Genomic DNA, 23,301 nt, shown 5'->3' on the forward strand with positions numbered 1-23,301 from the left:
TTGAATTGCCCCTAACGCCGTGTATCCCTTCCTGGCTGTGCTGATGGCCTTAGTGGCATTGTGGGTGCCAGAGAAGTCCAGGTGACTCCCAAGGCTGCAGCCTCAGGAGTGCAAGGTGTGTTTCTTGCAGCCTCTGCCTCCCAGAGTCAGGGGGTCTCCCCAAAATCTGGCTTCCCATTGTTCACAAAGGGTCTTTTCTGCTGCCCCCTCTCAGGAATGTGGCGTGGGTGGGCTGAGGGGTGTTGTAAACGAGAGCCCCAGGCTTCACTGCAGTGTGATTTTCAGGCTCATCAGATACCTCTCTGCCTGAGGACAGGTGCCCAGTGGGGGAGCACCACTGACCACACCTCTGGGATAATGGGTCACACCCAAGGGCCCACCCTTACCCCTCAATGGGAGCCTCTATGGGGGAGCGTCACAGAATCACGGAATTGTTAGGGTTGAAAGGGACCCCCGGAGATCATCTATTCCAACTCCTCTGCCAAAGCAGGGTCACCTCGAGGAGGTAACACAGGGATGTGTCCAGGTGAGTTTTGCATGTCTCCAGACCGTGAGACTCCAAAGCCTCCCTGGCAGCCTGTTCCACTGCCCGGCCACCCTCACCTAAAGAAAGTCTTCCTCATGTTGAGGTAAAACTTCATGTGTTTTAATTTATGGCTGCTGCTCCTCACCCTGTCACTGAGCATCACCAAAAGGAGCCTGGCACCATCCTCTCAGCACCTACCTTTGAGATATTTATATGCATTAATGAGATCCCCTCTCAGTCTTCTCTTCTTTAGGCTAAACATACCCAGCTCCTGCAGTCTCTCCTCATGAGACGCTCCAGACCCCTCATCATCTCTGAGCCCTGCTCTAGGTCCTCTCCAGTAGCTCCTTGTCCTTCTTGTACTGAGCCCAGAACAGGACACAGCACTCCAGATGTGGCCTCACTAGGGCCAAATAGAGAGGATGAACAGCTGGGAGGCTGGCCCTGCACTTGTGCTATGCCCTACCAAACGAAAGGTGGAATGGGCTGCCCAGAGAGGTGGTGGATTCACCATCCCTAGAGGTTTTTAAACTGAGATTGGCCGTGGCACTGAGTACCATGATCTAGTAAATGGACTGGAGTTGGACCAAGGGTTGGACTTGATGGTCTCGGAGGTCTTTTCCAACCCAATCGATTCTACGATTCTATGATCGCCCCTGCGTCCTTCTCCCGGCGGTGCTGGGGGGAGCTGCCTTTGTACCGAGAGCTGTTTTCCCACTCCCCCGCGGCCCCCACGCTGCACCCGCAGTGCCCGCGCCCCAGCACCCCCCGCACACCCCACGCCTTGCCCCAGACATGCCCCCGGGCCCCCGCGATGTGCCGCGGGCGGGGGGGTGGCGGTGGAAGGGGGGGGTGCGCGCTCCCTGCGCGGCGCGTCCCCGTGGGCGGGAGCGCGCGGCTCGTCGCCGCCGGGCTGCCAGGCACGGCTCGGCTCGGCGCGGCTCGGCGCAGCCCGGCTCGGCTCGGCGCAGCCCGGCACCGCCCGCCGAGCCCCCCGCCTGCCTCCCGCCCACCCCCGCGCCGCCATGGACGGGGGCGCCTTCGGAGCGGGGAAAGCCGGCGGAGCCTTCGACCCGCAGGCCTTCATCCGGCAGCCGCAGACCCTCCTGCGGTTCGTCTCCTGGGTAAGGCCGCGCTCCCCCGGCACCGGCACCGGCACCGGCACCGGGGCGGGGGGCGTCCCGCCGGGCTGCGAGGGGCGCGGGGCTCCCTCCGCCGACCGACTCCGACCCTGACCCCGACCCCGACGTTCCTGCAGACCTGCCTCTACACACACACACACACACACACACAAATAGATAACATCGTTATGCTGTATGTTAAATGCCATTATGTATTATTATATTAATACTCTGTTATGTATTATCTATTTATTATTATATGCTTTATATATGCGTGGTGTGGGGGTATGTATCTGCAGGGATAGATATGCACACATCTATCGATGTGTCTCCACATATCCCACATCAGTCCACACACAGATGTGGATGTATGCTTCCATAAGCATTTATGGCTGTATCTCTGTTCTTATTTTTATTTATATATATAAATATATATTTATATATATATGTTTGTATGTATATATATGTATATATGCAGGTATGTTTGGATATATGGATCTGTCTCTGAGTTTATACCTATCTATGTATAAATCTATATATATATCCACATATATGGGTGCACATGAATGTACAGCTATACGTACATATCTGTCTGTATGTGTGGATATAGGGCTATATGGGGCGAGAGCAGTCATTTGGGTTTTTTTCCCTGGCAGTTGGGGAAGGGATGAATCGGGTTGGACCATGACCCCATCTCCATCTCTGCTGGTTTGGGAGTGGAGGGGTGTCTTCTCACCCTCCCATGCCTGCAGGGTTTTGGCAGATGCAGGGAGGCAGCAGGATGTTGGGTGGCAGCGGGAACCTGAGAAAGGGATTGATGCTGCAGTCCTGGGATGGCTCCCCTGTGGGCTGGGTGGTGCTCGGCTCAGGCCGTGCCGAGGTGAATTGAGGAGGCTGTGGGGGGCTGAATGTCGCTCTGTGTTTTACCCTTATCCTCTCAACCCCCAAACCTCCCTTCCCTGTAATGTTTTTGTCTCTGTAATTTGTGGGAAAGGGGGCAGAGGGAAAGGGGTGTCTAATGGAGGTGTCTGGAGAAGGTCTCTTCCTGTTCCCGTGATCCTGATCCCATGGCTGCCCGTGGGGCTGGAGCGTATAATGCAAGAAGGTCATTGGGATTAAGGGAGCGAGAGCTGCAGCACCGAGCTGGCGGGGGAGAGATTGAGGTCTCAGCTGGGAGTGGAGAAGGGAGGGCAGGGAGAGAGAGTGAAGGAGACACATGCGCATGGAAGCTGAGGGGACAGGCGGCAGGCTGGCTTTGGGAAAATGAAAGCAGTGCCAGGTGGAGGAAATGAGAAAAAGAGAAGGTGGCCTGGCTTGCTGCTGGTGGTTGGGAGGCAGCCCTTGTACTCCCAGCTGGGTGGGTAATGTCCCGTCCGGGTGACGTGACTCGGAGGGCAGCTGGAGAGCCCCAAGACAGCTAAGGACGTGATTAATGCGGGAATTCTGTCTGTCTGTCCATCAGCCTGAGCTTGTTTACACAACAGCACATCATACTGGAAGCGGGCTGCCTGTGGCTGAGGGCCAGGCGAGGGGATATGTGTGCCCCCTGCTCCCAGGCAGCTGGAATGGAGCCAGCCTGCATGCCCAGGGATGATGGACGTGATGTGACCTACAAAGGCTCTCTCATTGCTAATCTCTGTGGCAGAATTTCCTCCTTCTCTTTCTGCCACTCTCTCTGGTGGGTTTTTTCCCCTTCATCCAAACACTGCAGGATTTTGGCTTCCCAGAAACACCAGTGAGGAAGAGAGAACAATAAATATGTTTGTTTTCTAATTAGGCACCTAGTCTGCTTCAGAGTATCTTAGACACTGTTGGCTTGCTCGCCAAGCTCAGCATTGTGCTCTGCAAGGTCTCCCCAGGCAAGAAGCGCTTCCCAAAGGCTGGCATCTCCTTGGGCCCCTGCACTGTTTCCCCCTGTTCATCTGACCTTGACAGAGGACAGGATGGGATTTACCCCAGGCACTTCACTTGGCTGTGGAAATTAAAGTCATTTTGCAGGAGCTGGAGGTGCTCCAGGTCAGCAGTCCAGCAAGGGAGGCTGGCATGGCCATCATGGTGCAAGTCTGTGCATTCCTTTTGCTTTTCCACTGTCTTGATCTTGTCTGTCCCAAGGATTTCTCCTTTCACAAATATTTAGTTGCAGTTTTGATCTTCTTTTTAACCTGAGACCAAGAGGGGTCCTTATGGGCAGTGCAGTCCTCTCTCAGGCCGTCACAAACATCAGACCCTTTATGGACCTTTTCTTAAATTGGTTGAACTTTGCTGAAAAAAGACTAGATCATGGGGTTTGGCCTTTCTTACTCTGTCTGGAAGAGTGCTCAGTGGCTCCAGTGGTCAGGGCCTTCCACTGTGAATCTATTTGTGGCTGGGGTTTTATCCATTTACCTTTGTGATCTGGTGTCCTTCAGTTTAAATGGTGCTTTTCCTTCCCTGGTGTTTTCCCCGGAGTATTTATAGACTGTGATTGCATCTGTACTTAGCATTTCTATCACCAGGCTCTATGAGCCAAACTCTTCTGGTGGCAAAGGGCTCTCCCTCCCTGTGGTCTCTGTTACAGTCCTTCCTTTCACCTGCTCTTGCACACATTGGAAGTACTTTGCCCACCATTTCCTGAGATCTCATTTGTCTTTATCCTGCTCATGTTGTGAGTTGTCCATTGTCTTCCCTGGGCAAGCTGGAGGCTCCTTTTGGTCTCTTTCACATGAGGAGCTTTCACCAAGAGCAGAAATTCTTGTGATCACTTCCTCAGGCAGTGACCTTGTGCTTGAGTCATGCAGCCTTTTATCAGATTTCATGATGGCATGGAGGTGCATATCACTTCTTACCAACAGGAACCAAAACTGGCTCCTGCCCAGGGAGTTTGCAGCCCAGTTGAGGTGGTGGCAAATCTCCAGGGGGAACTGTAGGATCAGGAGCAGATGGGATGACCGAAGATTATTTATATTGCTCCTTGATGAAGAGGAGATAAGATAAATTTGACAAGGAAAATGCTGAACTATGGAAAGAGGTTAGCAATTCTGGAGCATCTCTCCAGCATGACTGTGTTGTGAGGCGGCTCAGGTTTTGTAGGTGCTTTGGAGGTTGGTCACATGGAGTAAGTATGCATCTCCCTTACAGAAGGGTTGTCTGGTATGGGTACTGGTGAGCAGTGGTGGTCCTGCAGGGTGCCCTTGTCAGGTTTGGATATTCAGCCTCACCACAAGCCATTTCTCTGCTGCTGCCTTTCTCAGATGTGCTTGCCTGGATGAAGCAGCACCTTGCACAGCAAGGAAGCAGCCCTATGGAGCAATCCCCCCTGAGAATCTCTGCTGAAGGTGCCTCCAAAAGCATCTGGGTCTTGCCGTGAGGAGACTTGCCCAATCCAGCTGAACTGAGGCTTGCTGACAAAAACAATGTGTTGCTGAAAGATCCTGGAGGCTTCCTCATCTGTCTGTAGTGAAGAGCAGAACAACTCCCTCCCTATTCCCAGTCACAGCAGTCAGGAGAAGTCAAGCAACTTGCTCTGTTGCAATGTTGCCGCTGCAGTTTACTACCAGTCCTGGTCTTTCAAGGCCTTGCTCCACACCATGCCACTTCACTTGCTGCCAGCTGCAACACAGAGATGTGCTCAGAGCAGAGCTGCATCTCACAACTCTTCAGCTCACCTGGTTAGAGCATGGTGCTAATAACACCAAGGTCACAGGGTCCATTCCCATAGAGGCCATTCACTTAAGAGTTGAACTTGATGATCCTTGTGGGTCCCTTCCAACTTAGAATTCTCTGTGACTCTGGTGCCCCACAGTAGACAAGACACGGTGGGTTTTTTACCGCTTTGGCATATAGTCTTGCCTTTAGCCTATTTAGGTGACCCAGCAGCTGGAGTTACTGGTACTACTGCTGGAGCTCATGGAACTGGGTGACCCACACCATGCTGGAGCTGCACAGCTCCAGTATTGTTCTTGAAATAAAGCAGGTGAGTGTGAGCACATCCATGCAGAGTCCCATTGCGCCTGAACCTCCAGCGCTCTCCACAGCTGGCACATGGGAGCTGGATGGCTCCTTCGCAGCCTGCAGGCATTGGATGTAGTGCTGGCGCCATAAATAAGTAAAATGCTAAATTGAAACAGGTTGTTCCAGGTGCTCCTGTCTGCTTGGAAACCTGCTTGCTGGAGAAACTGAAGTGCTGCTCAGTGTAAAAGCCTAATGAGGCAAAAGTAACTTGCTTTTTAGAAGCAGGCCCAGCTTGCTTGGATGTGGCCTTAAGTAAGAGTCTTTTATGTCCAGCCACAGTTGCACAGACAAAACAGCCCATTAAAACGTGTCACACAGACTGAGGTCCTGAGCTCTCTGTGATGCCAAGGTCACTGCCCTGCCAAAGGGAGGTTCGGTGTGGAGACGTGCTGCCTGCCCTCCATCTTGTCCTCAGTCACCTGCTGCTGTTGCCACTGTGTCCCTTGGCTGGTGGGAGCATGCAGACCTTTTGAGCTAGGACAGGAATTGCTGTCCTGTGTGTCTACACACATGGTACATCCCAAACAACTCTGGCTGAGCAGACAAGGCAGATGAAGGAGAGAAACTACATCCAGGTGGTTTTGCCAGGACAGGTTGGCACCTGCAAGCTCAATGATGGGAGCAAGTCACAGCATGGCAGGAAGTTGCATCTCCTTCATTGCCAGCAGGTTCCTGGCTCACCATGCTTGTGCCTGGCTTAAGACAACACTTGCCTCTTCCCAAGAACACTCAGTCTGGGCATGTCATGGTGGTTGAACTGAGCCTTAAAGTGTGGGGACTTCATTAGTCCGAAAGCAGCTGCAACTGGGCTCCCACCTTTTCTGTCACAAGTAAATTTAGTTGAGATGTTCCTGCTGTTTCAAAACATGAGAGGCACACAGGTGAGAAGCAGAAAACTGTGTGGTGATGGGACAAGGCAAACATTTCTGACAAGACAAGGCAGCAGAGAGGAATTGTGTGGCTGCAAGAAGAGCTGGCACAGGTGACAGTGAATGCTGTCCTTTGCCTAGGCTGGAAGAGCCAAGCCAAGAAGGGATGTGTTCCCAGGAAGAAAACTGAACTCTTCCTTACAGAAAAAGATTTGACCTCTGGGCGGTCACTTTGCTGAGTACACAGTGACATAATAGCAATGTTGGGACCACAGAAGGACATGGATACCACCATGGAGATGTGAGGAGCTCATTAGTAGTGATGGGACAGAAGATGCTCTTTGACCATGGGAAGAGCATGAGACCTGTGGGACTAAACTAAGCTTCCTGAAGTTGCCCTCTTGGGCTCAGCTTCCTGTTGCAGCAGTGGGCATCTTCCAATGGCAGAGTCGTTCCTTCCTACACGTGGTTGTTAGGCATGGCTGCTCCATCATTACTCAGGGCTTGGGATGTTGTGGCAGGAAAGATCAACCTGGGCATGGGTCTATTGGGAGATGGAAGGGTTAATGGCTGGCCTGTCAGCTGCCAAACCATGTGTGAAAAAAAAGCTGGCTGGCCAGGAAAGCCTGTCCCAGATCCCGTGGCAGGAATTAGGGATGCGGAGCCTTTCTCCCTTCAGTCACCTGCTCCAGCTCAGCCCCGGCTGGTGAGCTGGGAGCTCTTGCCATGTGGCTGATGGCCAGAAAGGTGAGCTGGGAGGGAGGTTCTGGCATAGGTGTGCTCTTCCCCTGTCCTGTGTTCAGAGGAATTGAGTACAGGGAGACCGGTTCCCTCCAGCACCTGCCCAGGGCTCAGACATGCTCTCGAGACTGTGGGCAGGAGTTGTTTGCTGCCGGCGTGGAGGGAATAAATAGAGGTAGATGGTGGTACCGACTGGAGGGAATAAATAGAGGCCACCTGTTTCCAAGCTGCCAGTCCCATGTGTCTCAAAAGCTGCATATGTTTTCTTCCAAATGAACTAAATACAAGTAGATTTAATGATGGTAATAATAATCCATGTCTGTGCAGGGCACTCCAAAGCTTTCCAGAGACTCCATTTGCAAGTCACTGAATGAAAATGAAAGCCACATCATCTCTGCCAGTTTATCATTTGTGCTCTCCCCTGCTCTTGCTTTCTTTTTAAACAGATTTATTCTTGGTCATTACCAGATCAGACTCAGAAGAGGTTATTGCTTTATTCTGCCTGAGGGGGATTTGATTTGAAGTACTGCAAGGAATATTATGTCACCAAACTATTTCCTTTCTGTAACAGAATAAAACCGGGTGTGGGAGAAGGAGAGGCAGCATGCAGTGTGACAGAGGCTGTGGCCAGAGGGCATTGCAGCGAGCCCAAGCAGGTAGCTCAGTAGAAACCCTCTTCAACCTCATCCCCAGCACAGCCATCCTGGGGATCATAGGGATGAAGTCAGGAGGCAGCATGACGCACTCCTGGGATGAGGTGCAGGAAAATCCTAGTTCACTGCCAGAGGCTGGCTGTGTTTTGCATCTATCACATGATGCTCAGGAGCATCTGATGCACGGCTGGGGACGGGCAGTGTGGTGGAAAGCCTCACATGATGCTCAGGAGGTTTTGCCCAGCTCTCTGCATGGCTGAGCCTGCAGTGGGGAGGTGGGGAGGGACCGCAGAGCCTTTCCTCTAAGGGCTCATCTCTCACCTTCACCTTTGGCAAAACCAGATCACCTAGTTTAGCAAGAGGAAAAAAAAAGGTATTTTGTGGTAGGATGCAGAATTTTGCCTGTTCTGTACTTTTCTTGGTGTAATGAGACCTTGCATGCCTGTAATGGCCTGCATGAGCCCCTTGAGAAACAAGGAGACGAAAACACTCCACTTCTCGCCATCTCCTCCCCGCAGTGGTAAGGATTAAGTTTATTTTGCTGCACCTTTTGGCAAGTTGCTCTATCTCTGACAGCTTTGCAGTACACCTGGCTCTGGGCTTCACTTGATGTCTTCAGAGCTCTTGGATGAAAACAGGAGTCAAGGAAAATTATTGCAACAACCTGTGTGGATGTAATGTTTAAGGAGCTGTGGAGTGGAGAAAAGCTTGGTCTCAGGAGCAGAGCTGAGTTGGTCAGATCTTCTCCAAGGGCTGTTTTCTGTCCCTTTTTGAGTGTAATATATTACTGTTATTAAATGTGTACCTCCAGACAGGCTGCACACCTGCCTAATTACATATCTCTTGGAGGCTTAAAGAAACCCTCTCAACCTAAAAATCTAGTTACTTCAAGCCCTGTTAACAGACTTAAGCAGCCTTGCTGAAGAAATGAGGCCGCTCAAGTGCCCAAAGCTGGGGATGGATGGCTGGTTTTTGTCACTGAGCACAGGAAAGTGGCTCATGCCTCCCTCATCAGAGTGAAATGATGGGAGCCTCGGAATGCTTCCATCAGCTTTCAGACAAGCCACTTGCCTGCATCTCTGTGCTCAGTCAGAAGAAGACTCCTACTATCTTCTTCTTGCCTCATGTTTGCAGCTGGATGCATATTTTGGACCATTATATCAGTGGCCATAGACAAGACTCTGTGCAGTGAGGACTGACTATGCTAAATGGGGAGAAGAAACAGAGCAGTAAGAAGCTGCTGGTTGCTGGCATTTCTTCAGAAGTGCTGCAGATGTGATGGGAATGAGAAGGTAAATGCTTCATTCTTGAAAACTTGCTGCTTCGTTTATAATCCAGGCATTCATTCATGCTGCACCTGCTGCTTGGATCATCTTTGCAGGGCATGGATTGTGAAATCAAGGAAATAAATATTTGCTCTTTCTAAGATGATGACTTGCCAAATCAGTGAGCTTCCACCCACTTTCTCTCTTACCAACAAGGAGTAGCTGCCACGGATGAAGAGTGCAAGTTTCTCCTTAGGGCTGCAAGATCTAAGCTCTCATAATTATGATTTTTTTTTTTTGAAAATAACTTGTTGCAACAGTATCTGGGTACAGACATCATGCGAATAAAAGAGGAAATTTTGCTTGTCAGCAGCAGCAGCAGCAGTTGCCTCTTCTGCTGTCCAGCTCTGTCTGTCAATCTGGAATCTCTGGTTTGAGCCTGCCCATTCTTGACCCATCAGTGTTATCCAGCCCGTCTCAAGGCTTCTGTGTACAGTGGGTCCTCACAGCATTTTGCTGTGCCATCAGGGTCCTGACAGAATGACAAAGGAAGTAAACCCTCTCTGCAGTGCCAGAGGGTGGAGCATGGACCAGAGCTGATGCCAGTGGTGAGGAAAACACAGATAAAAGGAGACATCCCTTAAGCTATTGTGCTTTGGTCCATAGAAAGCTTTCTTAAGGACAGAGAGTACTTTGGGATAGCTGTTTCAGGACACATAAGATGAGCATGTGCAGTGTCTTCTTCTGCTCACAAGTGAGAACATGTTTAATGGAATCTCCCCAGAAAACTCCTAAGATCATGTGAAATGATCTGTTTGCCTGTAAATCATACCTTGGGCACCTCCAGGGTGTGAAACAGTTTTCTCATCATAGGAGAAAAGTTGTGGCACCTTTGCTGACTGAAGATGGAGAAAGGAAGTTAGGAATGCTAGCTCTGCTTGAAAATTAGGGAGAGGGAGATGTTCCTTTGGATGTGACTGTGCTGTGCAGTTATGACACGCCAGCATAAAAACGGTATGAAAGAGGAAATGCAAAAAGGAATTATTTTCCTTCTTTTTCTTGCAATTGAGAGCTTTTCCAGACCAGCAGCAAATCCAAAGATAAGAGCACAGGGAAGATGTGTATCAGGATATAAGCAGAGTAAACAGAGGTGTCTCTGGGGAGAGGTCATTACAGAAGTTCATTCATCCGGAGTGAGTAAGCAAGGACTCACAATACAGCTTGTTGCAAGGGTTGACCTGACTCAGGGAATAACATTTTTCCAGTTTTCAACCCTAAATCAAAACTGAACATGCCACTTTTGAGGCGATTACTTATCTTCGAGCTTTCTGTCTAGTGCTGCCGAAAACGGGACACCCACTTTGTAATCACAGTATATGGAGGTTGGTACTTCAGGTGTCAGTATTAGCGCTGGTCACAGCCTCACATTGGGGTGTCACTTCAGGAGTCTGTCAGCTGCCCTTCAGGTCAGAGGAACATGGTCTTACTGTCAATGGTCCAAGGCAGACATGTCAGCCCAGCCTATTAAGAAAGTGTGTGAGACATCCCACTGAAAGAACTTGGCTGTAATTGTGTGCAATTTTGCTGCTTTCCAAACCATTCAGGCTGAAATTTTAAGGAGCGAACCTTTGCTTCTGGCAGAAGAGATTCTTATTTCATTTTCACAGGCAATTTCTGAAAAATATGATCAATTTCAAGAAGGAGGAGGACAAATCAGTTATTTTACTTCTAAGCTTAAAAAGCTCATATGAATTATCAGAGAACCCATACAGTCCCTACGCTTAGGAACCCCAGCTCCCAGCTTTTTAAAGTTTGCTCTTGTGTGGTACACCTAATTTCAGCAACCCAAGTGTGACACAATTATGAGTCTTGGGGTGAAAAATAGTATCTGTGTCAGTGGATACTTGCTAGTTTGGCAGGTGAAACATGATTGGTGTTTAGTATCTGCCCAAGGGCTGTGGGGGACTGTGAGTAAGGTTTTTCCTCTGGTTCTTGATGCCACAGGCCAAAGAGCAGAGGTCCATGCCATAGATCTCAGGCATCCACCATCAATGATAAGTGGTGTATTGGGTTGGCATTAATCAACCATTTTTCCAGAACTCACAAAGCTGCTTCTCAGCTTTCTAGGTTGTTTTCTGGTGCTTGGTTGGATTAAGTGGTACTGGGGTCCTTCTGACCTAGCAAACACTCAGACCAAGCTCCACTCCCTGCAGGAGACTTAACCTCTTCACCTTCTTGTGTGCTGCTTCTCCTTGGGGACTGGGTGGGGGTTCCAAGGGTGCCAGGTCTTGTGCAGACATCCCCTGGGCTGGCAGAGTGCCCTGGTGATGTCTTAGTGTGTGTTGTGTGTAAGTTCATTCCATGCCTGAGGTCCCATTTCCTGTCTCCCAAGGCTCTCACAGGCAGCCTGCAGGTGGGCTGTTCCTACAGAGAGTCTCCAGATGCCCTGCAAAATAAAATCTGTACATGCTGCCTTGATCTTCCCCTCTTTCTCCTGTGGCTGCAAGGGGAAGCTGTTTATTTGAGATGCAGGACTGGGGGTGCTGTAAATAGCTCTCTGCTTTGATGACCCTGCTGTGTCAAAGAGGGACAGCCTTGTGGCAGGAGACGAAGCTAAGCCTGTGAGCAAAGATTAGACCAGCAACTGTGGATTAGGGCATTTCTACCTGGACTCATCCTTAATTCCACCTGATTTAAAATAACATGCAGGGGCAGTGGTGGTGATGAGTAGGGAGAACTCACAATGGTCTTGACAGGTGGACCTGGAAGGGGGATGTTTGGCTTCTAAAATCTGTGGGGAAACTTGGAGAGCGTTGGCATGCAGGTGAGTGGGCAGAAGGATAGGTGGTGTCATGGACTGGGCTGATGGAAAATTGGTGGAGAGAGGTATGTGATGTATGGGGAGATGGGGTAGAACAGGAGTCAAGCAGAATGGCCTAGCAAGCAGGGCTGTGGATTGTGGGAGGGTGGATGGGGAAAAGAGCACAGTGGCTTGATAGATAAAATCAGTGAACAAATGCATGGTAGAAACAATTAATCCCTTGAAGGGAAAGGAGCGAGTGGGAGAAAAAGTGCAGACTAAGGGAATTTCCACTACTTGAAGCCACTGTATGCAGGCATCTGCACCAGAACCATACCCAATTTACACTTCATGTTGCCTCTCTGTGTGTCTGTGGGAAGCCACCCTTACTCCAGACTGCAACTGCTTTGCATTGCTTTAGGTCAAGTGGATAAAAAGGTTCAATTTAAAAATGTCCTATTTTAAGTTAATCCTCAGAAATAAAATGAGACCATCTCCCCAGTAAATTCCCTGTGGCTACAGCCAAGGCAAGACAGCAGTATGGGAACTCAGCAGAGCAGAGAGATGCTTGTGAAGGATGTCTGTCCTCTGCTCATTTGTGCTGGTCCAGAGAGATGTGGGTTGCCCTGACATATCTCTTCCCTTCCTCCCCACCAGATATTCTCCATTGTGGTATTTGGCTCCATTGTCAATGAAGGGTACGTGAACCGCCTGGACGAGTCAGAAGAGCACTGCATTTTCAACCGCAATCACAATGCCTGCAACTATGGCATTACCGTGGGTGTCCTCGCCTTCCTCAGCTGCCTTCTTTATCTGGCTCTGGATGCCTACTTCCCACAGATCAGCAGCGTCAAGGACCGCAAGAAGGCAGTGCTCTCGGACATCGGAGTCTCAGGTGAGCTTCCGGGCTGGTTGGCCATAGTGTCTCCCTCCTCTGCTGGCAAGGGAGAAGTAGAGAGCTTCTGCTGCCCTTCAGGTCAGGTCACTGCTGGCAGGGAGGTCTTTGGGTTCCTTATTTTCTCAGGTCTTCTGTCTCTCTCCTTTTCTTTCCCTTTCCACTCTTCTCAGGCAATTTGGCTGATGCCTCTCAGCTGTTCTCCATAGGTGTAGTTCAGGAAGCCCTTTAGGATCAGCAGGTCTTGCCTCCCTGCATCCTTGTGCTTGTTCAGACCACGTGTGGATGCCTCTGGAGATGGTACTTCCTTCTTTTCCAGCTTCCAGTGATTGAACCCTATATATTTTAACATAAAAAGAAGTTAGGGGATTCATGCATGCTGATTCAACCAGTCCTTCTAGATTACGCAAGATTCCCTATGTGAATAGCTTTTCAACACCTCATTCAGCCCTGGGGCTTATTCTAACTTATGATCAGATCTCTCCATCCCAAGTAGTGTGTCAAAGTGACAGACAGAGTGACAGTGCATGTGTGCGAGTGTGTGTAAGGCCAGTCAGGAGGATCACAGGGAGGTGCTCTGCTCTTGGAGTTTCATCCTCGGTCACTCTTCTGGCTTACTCCAGCCATTCTACATGCTCAAACTGCTCAACATCAGGCCCTCCCCAGGGTATGTCAAAGGGGCCCTGAGTGGAGTGAAGGCAGGATCAGATGAAGCATCTGAACTTGTTAAGGACATTGGGCATGCAAGGTTACCCATGGTTAGCCCTTTGCCTTGCAGTCCCTTGTACAGCTGACAAGAGAAGAGAAGTGACTGAGCCCTGTTTTGCTGCCACTTAGGAATGTCAGTTCCCCTCACTGCTGGGTATCTGCCTGCACCTGGCAAAGAGAGTAAGTCCCTCCTTTCCTGGGGGCTTAATGTTAGTGATTAATGTTATTGATCCTTCAGCACCTTTCATCGATGTGAGTCCTTGAGCTGTGCTGTTCTGAGCAAAAGCTGGTCTCTGTGCAACAGCAGGCCAGCTACTTCCCACTCTACGGCAGCTCCTATGGAAGGAATTGCTCTTTGCTTGTCCTTGCAGGACAAGGTTGTGAGGCAGTGTCTGTTTCAGAGAGCCCTGGTGATCATTTAGTACTGGAAGCCCTTCAGGCTCCCTCCCAAGGCCAAATGCAAGTCGTGTGATCAAACCAAACACAAGCAAATGAACTCTCCAGAGGTACTTTGTAAAGACACCGATTGTCACCTTGACAATGTAACCATCAGTGAGTTTTTCCAGTTCACTTGGGCTTGGCTGGCTGCACAGTCAGTTTGGCCCAGTCTGCAACATACTGGTGGCTCTCACGAGGGCTGAAATCTCCAGAGAAATGTGATATGTGTATGTTCTGCTCACATGTATCTTCTTGATGTCTCTGTCCTTCCCTGTTGGCATGCCTGTGGTGGTCCATCCCAGCCTTTTGGGCATTCCTCTGGTTTGTTGGCTTCTGCTTTCTGACCAACCAGTGGCAAGCTTCAAAAGAAGAGGACAACCCATTGAATGAGGGAGGGGATGCAGCCCGAGCAGCCATCACATTCTCGTTCTTCTCCATCTTCACCTGGGTGAGTACAGTAGCCATGATATTGGATCAAATGTCCTCTGTGTTGTATTGTCTTGTGGGGAATGAAAGGTGACTGGCTAAGAGTCATTCCCTCTGGGATCTCAGTTCACATAGCTTCTGAGAAGGAAAAGCAGGAGGGGAGGTGGTTGGGAGGTAAACTTGGGAAACAAGGACTCAAAAACTTCATGTGGAAGAAGTTTTAGAGCATTAATAAGCACAATGGGAAAGAGAGTCCCATATTCCAGGAAGGAGTGTCCATGACAGACCTCTAATATGACCATGGACAAGCCTGCTCCCCAAGCACCATTATCATTGAATCATACAATCGTTTGGGTTGGAAGGGACCTTTAAAGGCCATCTAGCCCAACCCCCTGCAATGAGCAGGGACACCTTCAACTGTATCAGGTTGCTCAGAGCCCAGTTCAACCTGACCTTGAATGTTTCCAGGAATGGGCATCCACCACCTCTCTGGACAACCTGTTAACCTGTTTTCTTTGTGAATCAGAGGACTTCATCAGCTTTTTCACTTCACAGTCACTAAGCAGAGGAGGGAGCTCCAGGTCAGGGGTTGCACCCATCACCCTCCCTGCTGTGCTCCCGTCATGTGAGATGTCATCATTGGCCACAAGAGGCTGCAATCAGCATCCCTCTGGGCTGTCTGTCTGAACCCACCACTGCAGTGCCACCTCATGAGTTGTGTCTTCAGAAGGTGACGGTGCTATCTTAAGACTGCCCTTTCCCCAGCAGCTCTTTATTGCTGGTTTCCTGGAAGAATTGTCATGTGAAATATAAATATCCTTGATGATTTCCTCCTGCCTCTGAAAGCATCAAGCACAACTGATTTTCTTTTCTGAAGTTACTGGATAGTGTGAAGTAGGAAGGAATTTGAACCCTGTCTCCGTGCATAAGTGCTTGTGGCTTTATCTTCTCTTCATACAGGCCTTAACATTGGGCAGAGGCCAGATAGGAAGGGTGCCATAAGACTAGAGAGTTGTCAAGAATGGAAGGGGGGCTGCAAAGGGTTGTACTGTCAGTACCCTCGCCAAGGTCACACCAAGCAGGATCAAGGAACAGCAGTGTGTGTGTTCCCTTCACAAGCTGTGTCCTGCACTCGAGTGCTGCTGGAATCCCCTTGCAAGCTCAAGCAGAAAGTTTGACAAGGAGCAGGGCTTTTGCAAGGGGTCTCTCAGTACTTTTTTTGAGATGCCATCACCTGAGTGGTCCTCCCCAATTCACAGGCTTGTGAGTGGCTAAACAGGCATCCTCTTCCCCCGGTTCCTTGGGGTTTTTATTTCAAACAGTGGTTTGCTCTACCTTACTGATTCTCCTTCCCACACCCCTCTGTCTCCTTACAGGGCACCCTCGCATTTATGGCTTTCCGGAGACTCAGAGACATTAATTTCCAGGAGGAATACAATACCCTATTCCCTAACTCCCCATCCTTGCTGCCATAGTGTCCCTTGCTGATGGGAGAACTTGGGGGAAGGGGTGGAGGAATGCAGCTGGAGGAAGTCACTGAGCAGAGCCAGTTCCAGTGCCGTGACCATGGGTATGTGGTCACTGCAGGGCATGGGATGGGAAGATGTGGGCCATTGAACTGGAGTGGAGTTATCCACTGAACAGGGGATTTCCCTCTGGAGAGTTGGAACTGGCAATTTCTTCTCCTCCTCTGCTTCCTTCTCTCCCTCACCCATACCCTAACTAATGCTGTGTAACACCACTGTGCCTTTCTTTTGAAGACTGCTCAGGCCTAATACTTTAGCCAGGAGATGTCCTCTGCTCCCACCACTTTATCTCTTCCATTTCTTCCCAGACTTCATTACCCAAAAACCCCTCCCCGCATCAGCTGCTAGACTGCTCACCTCTGTCATGGATGCTGTGGGACAATGCACCATGCCTGCTGGGGTCCACAGTGCTGAACCCTCTGCCCAGGCACCCTCAGTCCACCAAAAGGTGTCCTGCCTGAAGTGCCTGTGGCAGGAGGCAGCAGTTCACTTGCTAACCATCCCATGGACTGGGAAGCAGCCATCTTGCCTCCTGCTGCTCCTTCCACAGGTCTGTGCTGCACTGTGTGGATATTGACTGCTGAAGAGGTTACAGGGGGTGACCTCTACCTCACACTTTGTGCCAAATCCTGGTCTCCTTCCTGGCCTCTACAAGTAAAATGACAGAGTACATCCAGCCCAGCAGCCAAACCTGCTGTGGTGTTGCTGAGGCAGATTGCCTTCCCACAGGCAGAAGGGGCTGAATGGAATAAGCACATGCCAACTGAGCCTCTGCAACCTTTGCCATTTTGGTAAAACCCCATTGCCAGGCAGAAGGTGCCCAACGCATCCCAGAAAGCAGCGAGCCCTGAAAGGCTGCACACAGCCAGCTGGACTTGGAGACATCCCTGCCCAAATCTCCTCTCTCCTGGTGGGCTCATGCTTTCTGTGGGACAGCCTGAACTCCCCATGCTCTTGAGGGTATTTCACCAGTGGTCTGCCAGGCAGGCCTTGCACACTAATCCGTAACCACTACTAACCCCACTTTTGTTTGTTTCTCTTTTTTGGTACATTCCTCCTCTTTTTCTCCTCTTCCCTCCCCTTTCTGCTTCCCATCTCTTCCCTCCACCTCCTCCCTTAAAGGTGGGCCAGGCATTCCTGGCGTATCAGCGTTTCCAGCTGGGTGCCGATTCGGCCCTATTCTCCCAGGACTACATGGACCCAAGCCAGGACTCCGGCATGCCTTATGCTCCCTACACGAACGAGGAGGATGCTACAGATGCAGTGGGGACATACCAGCAGCCCCCTCCAGCAGATGCTTTCGACACCGAGACACAGGGGTACCAAACGCAGAACTACTGAGCCACCGATGCCCCTTTCCCTTCCCCTTTCCCTTCTGCCCCCTTTCCCACTGCCGGCAGAAAGCCAAGGCACAAACCAGACACGTGCATAGTGGTACTAGAGGTGGCTCTCAGCTATGCTCCAGCCTTCTGGGTCATCTGTTTTTATTTATTGTTTTTAAAAAAGGAAAAAAAAAAGAAAAAAAGGTTTCCCCATCACCTCTTCCTTCTCCTCTTCCCTCAAGCTACCTGCCAGATTTTCCCAAAATCAGCATTGTGACAGGAAGGTTCTCCCTTTCCTCTCCCTTCTGCCTTGCTGCAGATGGCAGAGTGTGTCCAGTGGTCAGGAAAGGTTATGGTACCAGCAGGGCAGGGGAGAGGGTGTTGAAGGCAGAAGGGAAGAAATCAGTGGGAGCAGGGACCTTCCTAGAGGAGAGTGTCGCTAAAGGCTGGAGTAGATACGAGAGCATCCAAATTGGTCTGGAGCACCTGGTAGCTCAGGGAGGGGAATGATGTTGGAGTCAGCATATAGGAGTGTGAGAATGGGGCCTGGAGGGCAGCAGGAATGGTGTCCCCCATGTCAAGACAGGGACTTTTTTCTACTGCTTGCTAGTAAAGGAGGGGTGGGTTTTTTTGGAGGGTTTGGGAAGAAGTAGTATTAGAGCACAAAGAGGAAAAATGGGAAGGCAAAGAAGAAGATTTCAAGGTACAGTCAGGAATCACAGGAACGACTGTAGGTTACAGTCGGAGATTGAGCAGAGCAGAGAACCAGTGCCATGAAATCCACTCCTTCCCAGCCCCCTTTGATAGAGGTGGAGGTGGTTCCCCTCAGCTATACATCCTGCTTCTCAGACCAGTGTTTGACGAGGCAGGAGGGGAGCCATGCCCAGTCCCTGGGCCCAGATACAGTGCCTGTGGGAGGAAGGATGGAGGAGGTGGGCTTCTAGGGGCCCCTGAAAGTCCTTGACCCCAGCTGGGCTGGTTCGAGGGGGAGAGGGGACCTTTTTCATTTCACACTGGGCAGGAGGAGGAGATAAAACACAGTTTCTCTCTTCAAGTCCTGCTGAAGCTTCTTCTGTTTCTCTGCTATAACATTGCAAAGCCTCTTGCTGATACCATCTCTGTAGCACACAGGAGTGGAGCAGGACCCTACTTGGAAAGAAATACTGTTGCTGGGATGGCCAGCATGCATCTGGCTCTTGCAGAGGGGTGCAACGAAGCAGGGAAGGATCCTGCCCTGCACAGCTGCGTTTTGCCTCCCACTCAGATGGGAAGGAGGTCTTGGTGTGCAGAGGCCAGACCGAGCTCTCTGAGAACTGGTCTTTCTGTACTTGCCATAGGCTGCTCTTCTGCAGCATCTCAGATCCTGACTGACTTTAAAGCCTCGCCTAGGTGGCAGCAGTGACTCTTAGATGGAGCTCATATGGATATCATTCCGCACTCCTTATGATTTTGCTCCAAGTAAAGACACAACTGTGGAAGCCCACTCTCTGTTCCAGGATAGAAGTAAGGTCTATGTGTGAAGGCAGATTCACAGATTTCCCCTGAAGGGAAATAATGCAGCAATAGTTACCTGGACAGTTGTCCCTGGCACAGACATCTCCCAGAGCACAAGATGCAGGGTTTACCTGGCAGCAGTGAGGAGGTCCATCCCCCAGGCAGCCACCCTGCTTGGCACAGCACTGGTCCCAGTAGCAGAGATCAGGACCAGATGCAAAATCTGTGGCTGCCTCCACTGTACATCCAACCTAATTCTCATAGCACCCTTAGGAGATGGGAGGATGGGACACAGGTCTGGCCTGTGGCTGTGTGAACATCTCTTCTGGAGGACACCAGAGTTACCAGTCCTTCCCTCCTCCAAGTGTGACTCCTTTCCAGCTGCCCCACAATGATAGGGAAGGGGTGGGAACTGTAAAGCAGCAGCAGACTCCCAAGAAGAAAATGTGTCAGTGTTCTCCACTTTACATAGACACCGTTTCTACCTGCTTCTACCAGCAGACTTGTGCTGCTGGCTTGCCCTCCTCACTGTGCTTGCCCTCCTCACCCACTGATGAGGACAGGAGAGGGGGACCAGCTAGCCCTGTGGACACAGTAGGAATGACTGGGCACACATCCCTCACTCTGTGGCTGTGAGTGAATGCAATACTGTAAATAGGAGGGGTGTTCTTTAGAAGGAAGCCCCTTGAGCTTCATTTTCTGTCTGTTCAGCCTAATATTTAGGCTTGGGATGAGTTTACTTTATTGAGAGAGGTTCGTTATGACTGTGGCTGTGGGGGGAGCTCCCTTCAGTCTGTCTCCCTCTGGGGGAGAAGAATGAACAAATGATGAGATGGAGGAGGAGGGAAATTAGTTGTACTCACCTAGACTCATCTGTGTCATCCTTCTTGCTTTCATTTGGGGTGTGGGGAGGGAACCAAGAGAAGGAGGAGGAGGCTAAAAGTTACAAGCCCTCAGCAGAAAAATGCGTTGTACTTTTTAGATGCAACTGCCCATCACCTGTGCCCTCTCCCTGGTGAGGGAGCAGGAGCATAAGGAAACGTACAGACAATATGTAGGGGGTCTACCCGAGGCTCTATTTTGGGTTATGGCACAGGAGCATCTATGTACCCCTTCTCCCATAAGAGTTAAGTAGATGACTTAACATCTTTTGGGGCTGACTGATGAGCAAGGTTTTCTTTATCCTTTTTGGCTTGCTTCCCTCATGTAACCAGCTGATGGGCTCAGGTAGGCTTGAGGCAGGAATGAGCTTCCCCCTCAGAGCCAGCACTTCAGTGAGACATGAGCCATCCCTCTGTCCGTCTCCTCCTTGCTTTGCTTTGTAGGAAAGGCATTAGTGTAGCAGGGGACACTACAACAGGAGATACTCGGACAACTGCTTGCTTTTCTCACGGCAGAAAACATACAGCTCTTTGGGTTAATGTGCTTTCAGCCTTTGGAGTGGAGGGTTGGCAGTGACAGACCTGGGGGTGGGAGTCTCCTTGTTTGCATGTAGCTCTTTAAAGTGCAAAATGCAATTTCCAGTGGCATTTGGCTGGTTTTGCAGCTGATGAGACATACAGACCTATCTAAAGGTCTGGTTATCTTATCTTAGGCACTTCTGATAAGGTGCTGCCTATTTCTGGTCATCATAGGCAAGACCTGAGCAACTGGCTAGAACATGTCCCTATTATATCCTAAATGTAGGTGATACCAGCCCCACTGTAGAGATTAGGAGATCAGAGAAAAGGCTGTATAAGCAAAATGATAAGGCAGCTTTCTTCCACTCTGCCATTTGTCCAGATTGGGTGTCCCCTATTGGGAACAATGTCCCCTTGATGTCTTCTTATCTTTCAAAGCCCTCAAGTAAGGGAGTATCTTGTGGAAGCAGAGGCTCTGAAGGGCAAGGGGATGATGAAACTTTGCCCCAGTTCTGTCTGTGGCTTCAGCCTCCTGATGTGTCTGCATCCCTGGCTCACCCATATCCTCAACACCACCCTGTTCATCACCTCATGACACATACCCTTCCTCTCTGCGTATTCCTGGCAGTTCCCTCAGGGGAGGAGGTCCCTGCTCCCTTGCAAGCACTTGGGAGGACCCGGGAAGGCAGCACTGCAGCATGGTTCCCACAGGAGTCTCAGCCCTGGTCCCCAGAGCAGGTACAAGGCAAGGAGCCCAGTGAGGCCACCTCATGCAGCAAGTTCAAACCATCCATCCAGACAAATCCCTGCTGCCTGTGTGGCATTTGTAACACCACCTGGGCTGCCCTGCCCCTTCCCCTGCCACATTACTGCCTGTGTATAGTATATATATTATATATATATATTTAAAGAGATGTATAATATAAAGCTATACATATATACGTATAATACGATGACTCATGGATGGCCTGCCGCATACAGGATCCTCTTGAGTGGTCTTGTCTAAGCCCGAGTGTCCCTTCACCCCTTCTCCCTGTGGCCCTGCCCCTGTCTGTTCCAAATCCAACTACAGCGAACCCCGCCACCTCGGCACCTGTGTTTACAATGTCCTATATATTTGTGGTTAACAAAGTGAAGGTGGTAACTACTGGTGTCTCAATAAAGTTATGATGTTCAAACTATGTGGAAAAATAAATGGTCTGGGATTTTCTTCTTTGGGGAGGGATGGCTTTTTCAGCTTGGTTTGCTATGAGAGCATTGACTCCTGTGCTCCTCCATGGCCAAGCTGGCAGGTTTAGTGACAGTCAGTGGCTTGAATGGAGGAAAGAGACCTAAAGAACTGCTCTTACTGAGATGTTTCAGGGGGAGCTAATGGTTACTTGTTTTATTTGGCCTAAAGTTTCAAATCACACACACCATCAAGTAGGAATCTCACCTAATCAGTAGGAAAACCTGAGGAACCTGTGACCATAGTTCAGGGGTCTGGTGTAGTGCACGTGTTCAATAAAATTAGATACTGAGAAACAATCTCTCAGGGCACTGCTGGCAATGGGTATCAGGGATTGGTAGCCCACCACTAAAAAGGATCTCATTTCAACAGGATCTACAATAAAAATGAAACTCAGAAGTCCCATCCTGCACTAAGGAAGGTAAACCTTCCTTCTCATCCCTTTGTAATGAGTCTGTCACCTGACTACCTGAGTATCTCATTTCGCAGCCCCTGTGGGGTTTGAGGACAGTAAGCAGAGGCACATGATGGTGAACAGGCTCTATCCAGTCCTCCAAACTATCTCCCCTCATGGGGACATAACTGATCACACATTGCAGCTGCACATCAAATCGTATGCAAAAGTGTTGGTGGACCAACCCATCTGTTTCATGATTAATCTTTGTGGACAAGACCCTTTGTACAGTCACAGCTTTTTGGGGATGGATGTGTTGTGGAGATACCATGCCCACAGGAAGGCAAATGACTGCGTTGGCAACAGGTGAAGTTAAAAACTGGTGAGACAAGATCTTGCCAAAAGCAAGTATTTCAGATGAATAAGATGTTAACATTACGGTTTGTTTATGTTTTCTAATAATTTGAACTCTCTATAATTCTGCTTTCTGGCATTTCAAGCACTTATGAGTCATGTTTTGAAGCTTCTCCCTGCAGCCATGACATCTAGAAACATAATTCTATTATAAAGCTGTTTTTTTAAAAAAGAAGTTCACATAATCCTAAGACTCAAGGAGATGAGACTTTGTTTAGTATCAAGGAATTCAATAAAATTATATATTTTGGCACAACTGAAACAACCCCATTTCTCTCCCTCAAAGATCCAGCTGGCCTAAAGCTTTGTACAAGCTTTGTTTTGCAGTGATATTTGGCTCTCTCTTGGGGGAATCAGCACTCCCTCATCATTCCCCCTTTCTCTGTCAGTAGCTCTCCAACTCTCTGGAGGATGCTGGGGGAAGCAAACTGTTGTTTCCAGCTTTCCTACCTTAACACTTGTTCTCTCTATTGCCCCATCTTGTTTCTTTGCCATTCCAGCATGCCTGGAAACAGTGACCTGCAGAGGAATGAGGAGCATTATGGCACCTGTGCCTGTGGGGAGCACCAGGCTGAAGTTGGCAGAGGTAGATGGGGAAACCTTGGGGTGGAGCTGCATGAGGCTCACAACGCAAGCCCCACCACCACCCTTTTGTCTGCCGTAGGAGCAGAGCCAGTGCAGCAAGGTGGCTCTGTCAGACAGACCCTTCTTTTTTACTGTATTAATTCCTGCAAGCCTTGCCAAAAATCATGACTTTCTCTTCCAGCCCCAGTCTCTCTTACCGATAAAACAAGGCCCACACAAAAAAAAATCTCTGTAAACGTTTCACACATGATCAGTAGAGAGAAACTAAATGATGTGATGGCTTCTGCTGGTGATCTTGTATATGCTTCCCTTTGTTTACAGTTTGCGAGAGCACTGCACCGGGGCTGCCCCAAGCTCCCTACTCCCCACTCCCCACGGCGGCGTGTTCAGTCATGCTGTTCATCTTTCATCCAGCAGCCAAGCAGTGACCATGCTGCTTCCTTTCCTGCAGAGAAAACTTTGGTAAAAACAGGAAGGCAGCAGTACAGCTTGGCACCAGAAATGCC

At 49.9% G+C, this 23,301-nt stretch overlaps 1 protein-coding gene across 2 annotated transcripts; it reads left to right on the forward strand.

Annotated features, from left to right (window-relative positions):
- Positions 1 to 1,420: 1,420 nt before the first annotated feature.
- On the forward strand, positions 1,421 to 21,369 carry SYNGR1 (synaptogyrin 1). 2 transcript variants are annotated; one of them, XM_071551794.1, is made up of 4 exons: positions 1,421 to 1,650; positions 12,623 to 12,860; positions 14,309 to 14,454; positions 17,081 to 21,369. In XM_071551794.1, exons 1-4 carry the CDS (start codon positions 1,552 to 1,554, stop codon positions 17,297 to 17,299), a joined length of 702 nt encoding a protein of 233 aa, XP_071407895.1. In that variant the 5' UTR covers positions 1,421 to 1,551; the 3' UTR covers positions 17,300 to 21,369. The 2 variants fall into 2 exon arrangements, with proteins under 2 accessions (XP_071407895.1, XP_071407897.1); XM_071551796.1 differs by having other exon boundaries at positions 15,809 to 17,169.
- The last annotated feature ends 1,932 nt before the right edge of the window (positions 21,370 to 23,301 follow it).

The sequence above is a fragment of the Pithys albifrons genome, chromosome 3, assembly GCF_047495875.1.
Source record: "Pithys albifrons albifrons isolate INPA30051 chromosome 3, PitAlb_v1, whole genome shotgun sequence".
Taxonomy (NCBI): Eukaryota; Metazoa; Chordata; class Aves; order Passeriformes; family Thamnophilidae; genus Pithys; species Pithys albifrons.

Bases quoted from the DNA above. Each gene is read 5' to 3' on its own strand.
- SYNGR1 (XM_071551794.1), top strand. From the start codon at position 1,552: ATGGACGGGGGCGCCTTCGGAGCGGGGAAAGCCGGCGGAGCCTTCGAC. The intron at 1,651-12,622 runs GTAAGGCCGCGC...CCTCCCCACCAG, and splicing joins TCCTGCGGTTCGTCTCCTGG to ATATTCTCCATTGTGGTATT. The intron at 12,861-14,308 runs GTGAGCTTCCGG...GGTCCATCCCAG, and splicing joins CTCGGACATCGGAGTCTCAG to CCTTTTGGGCATTCCTCTGG.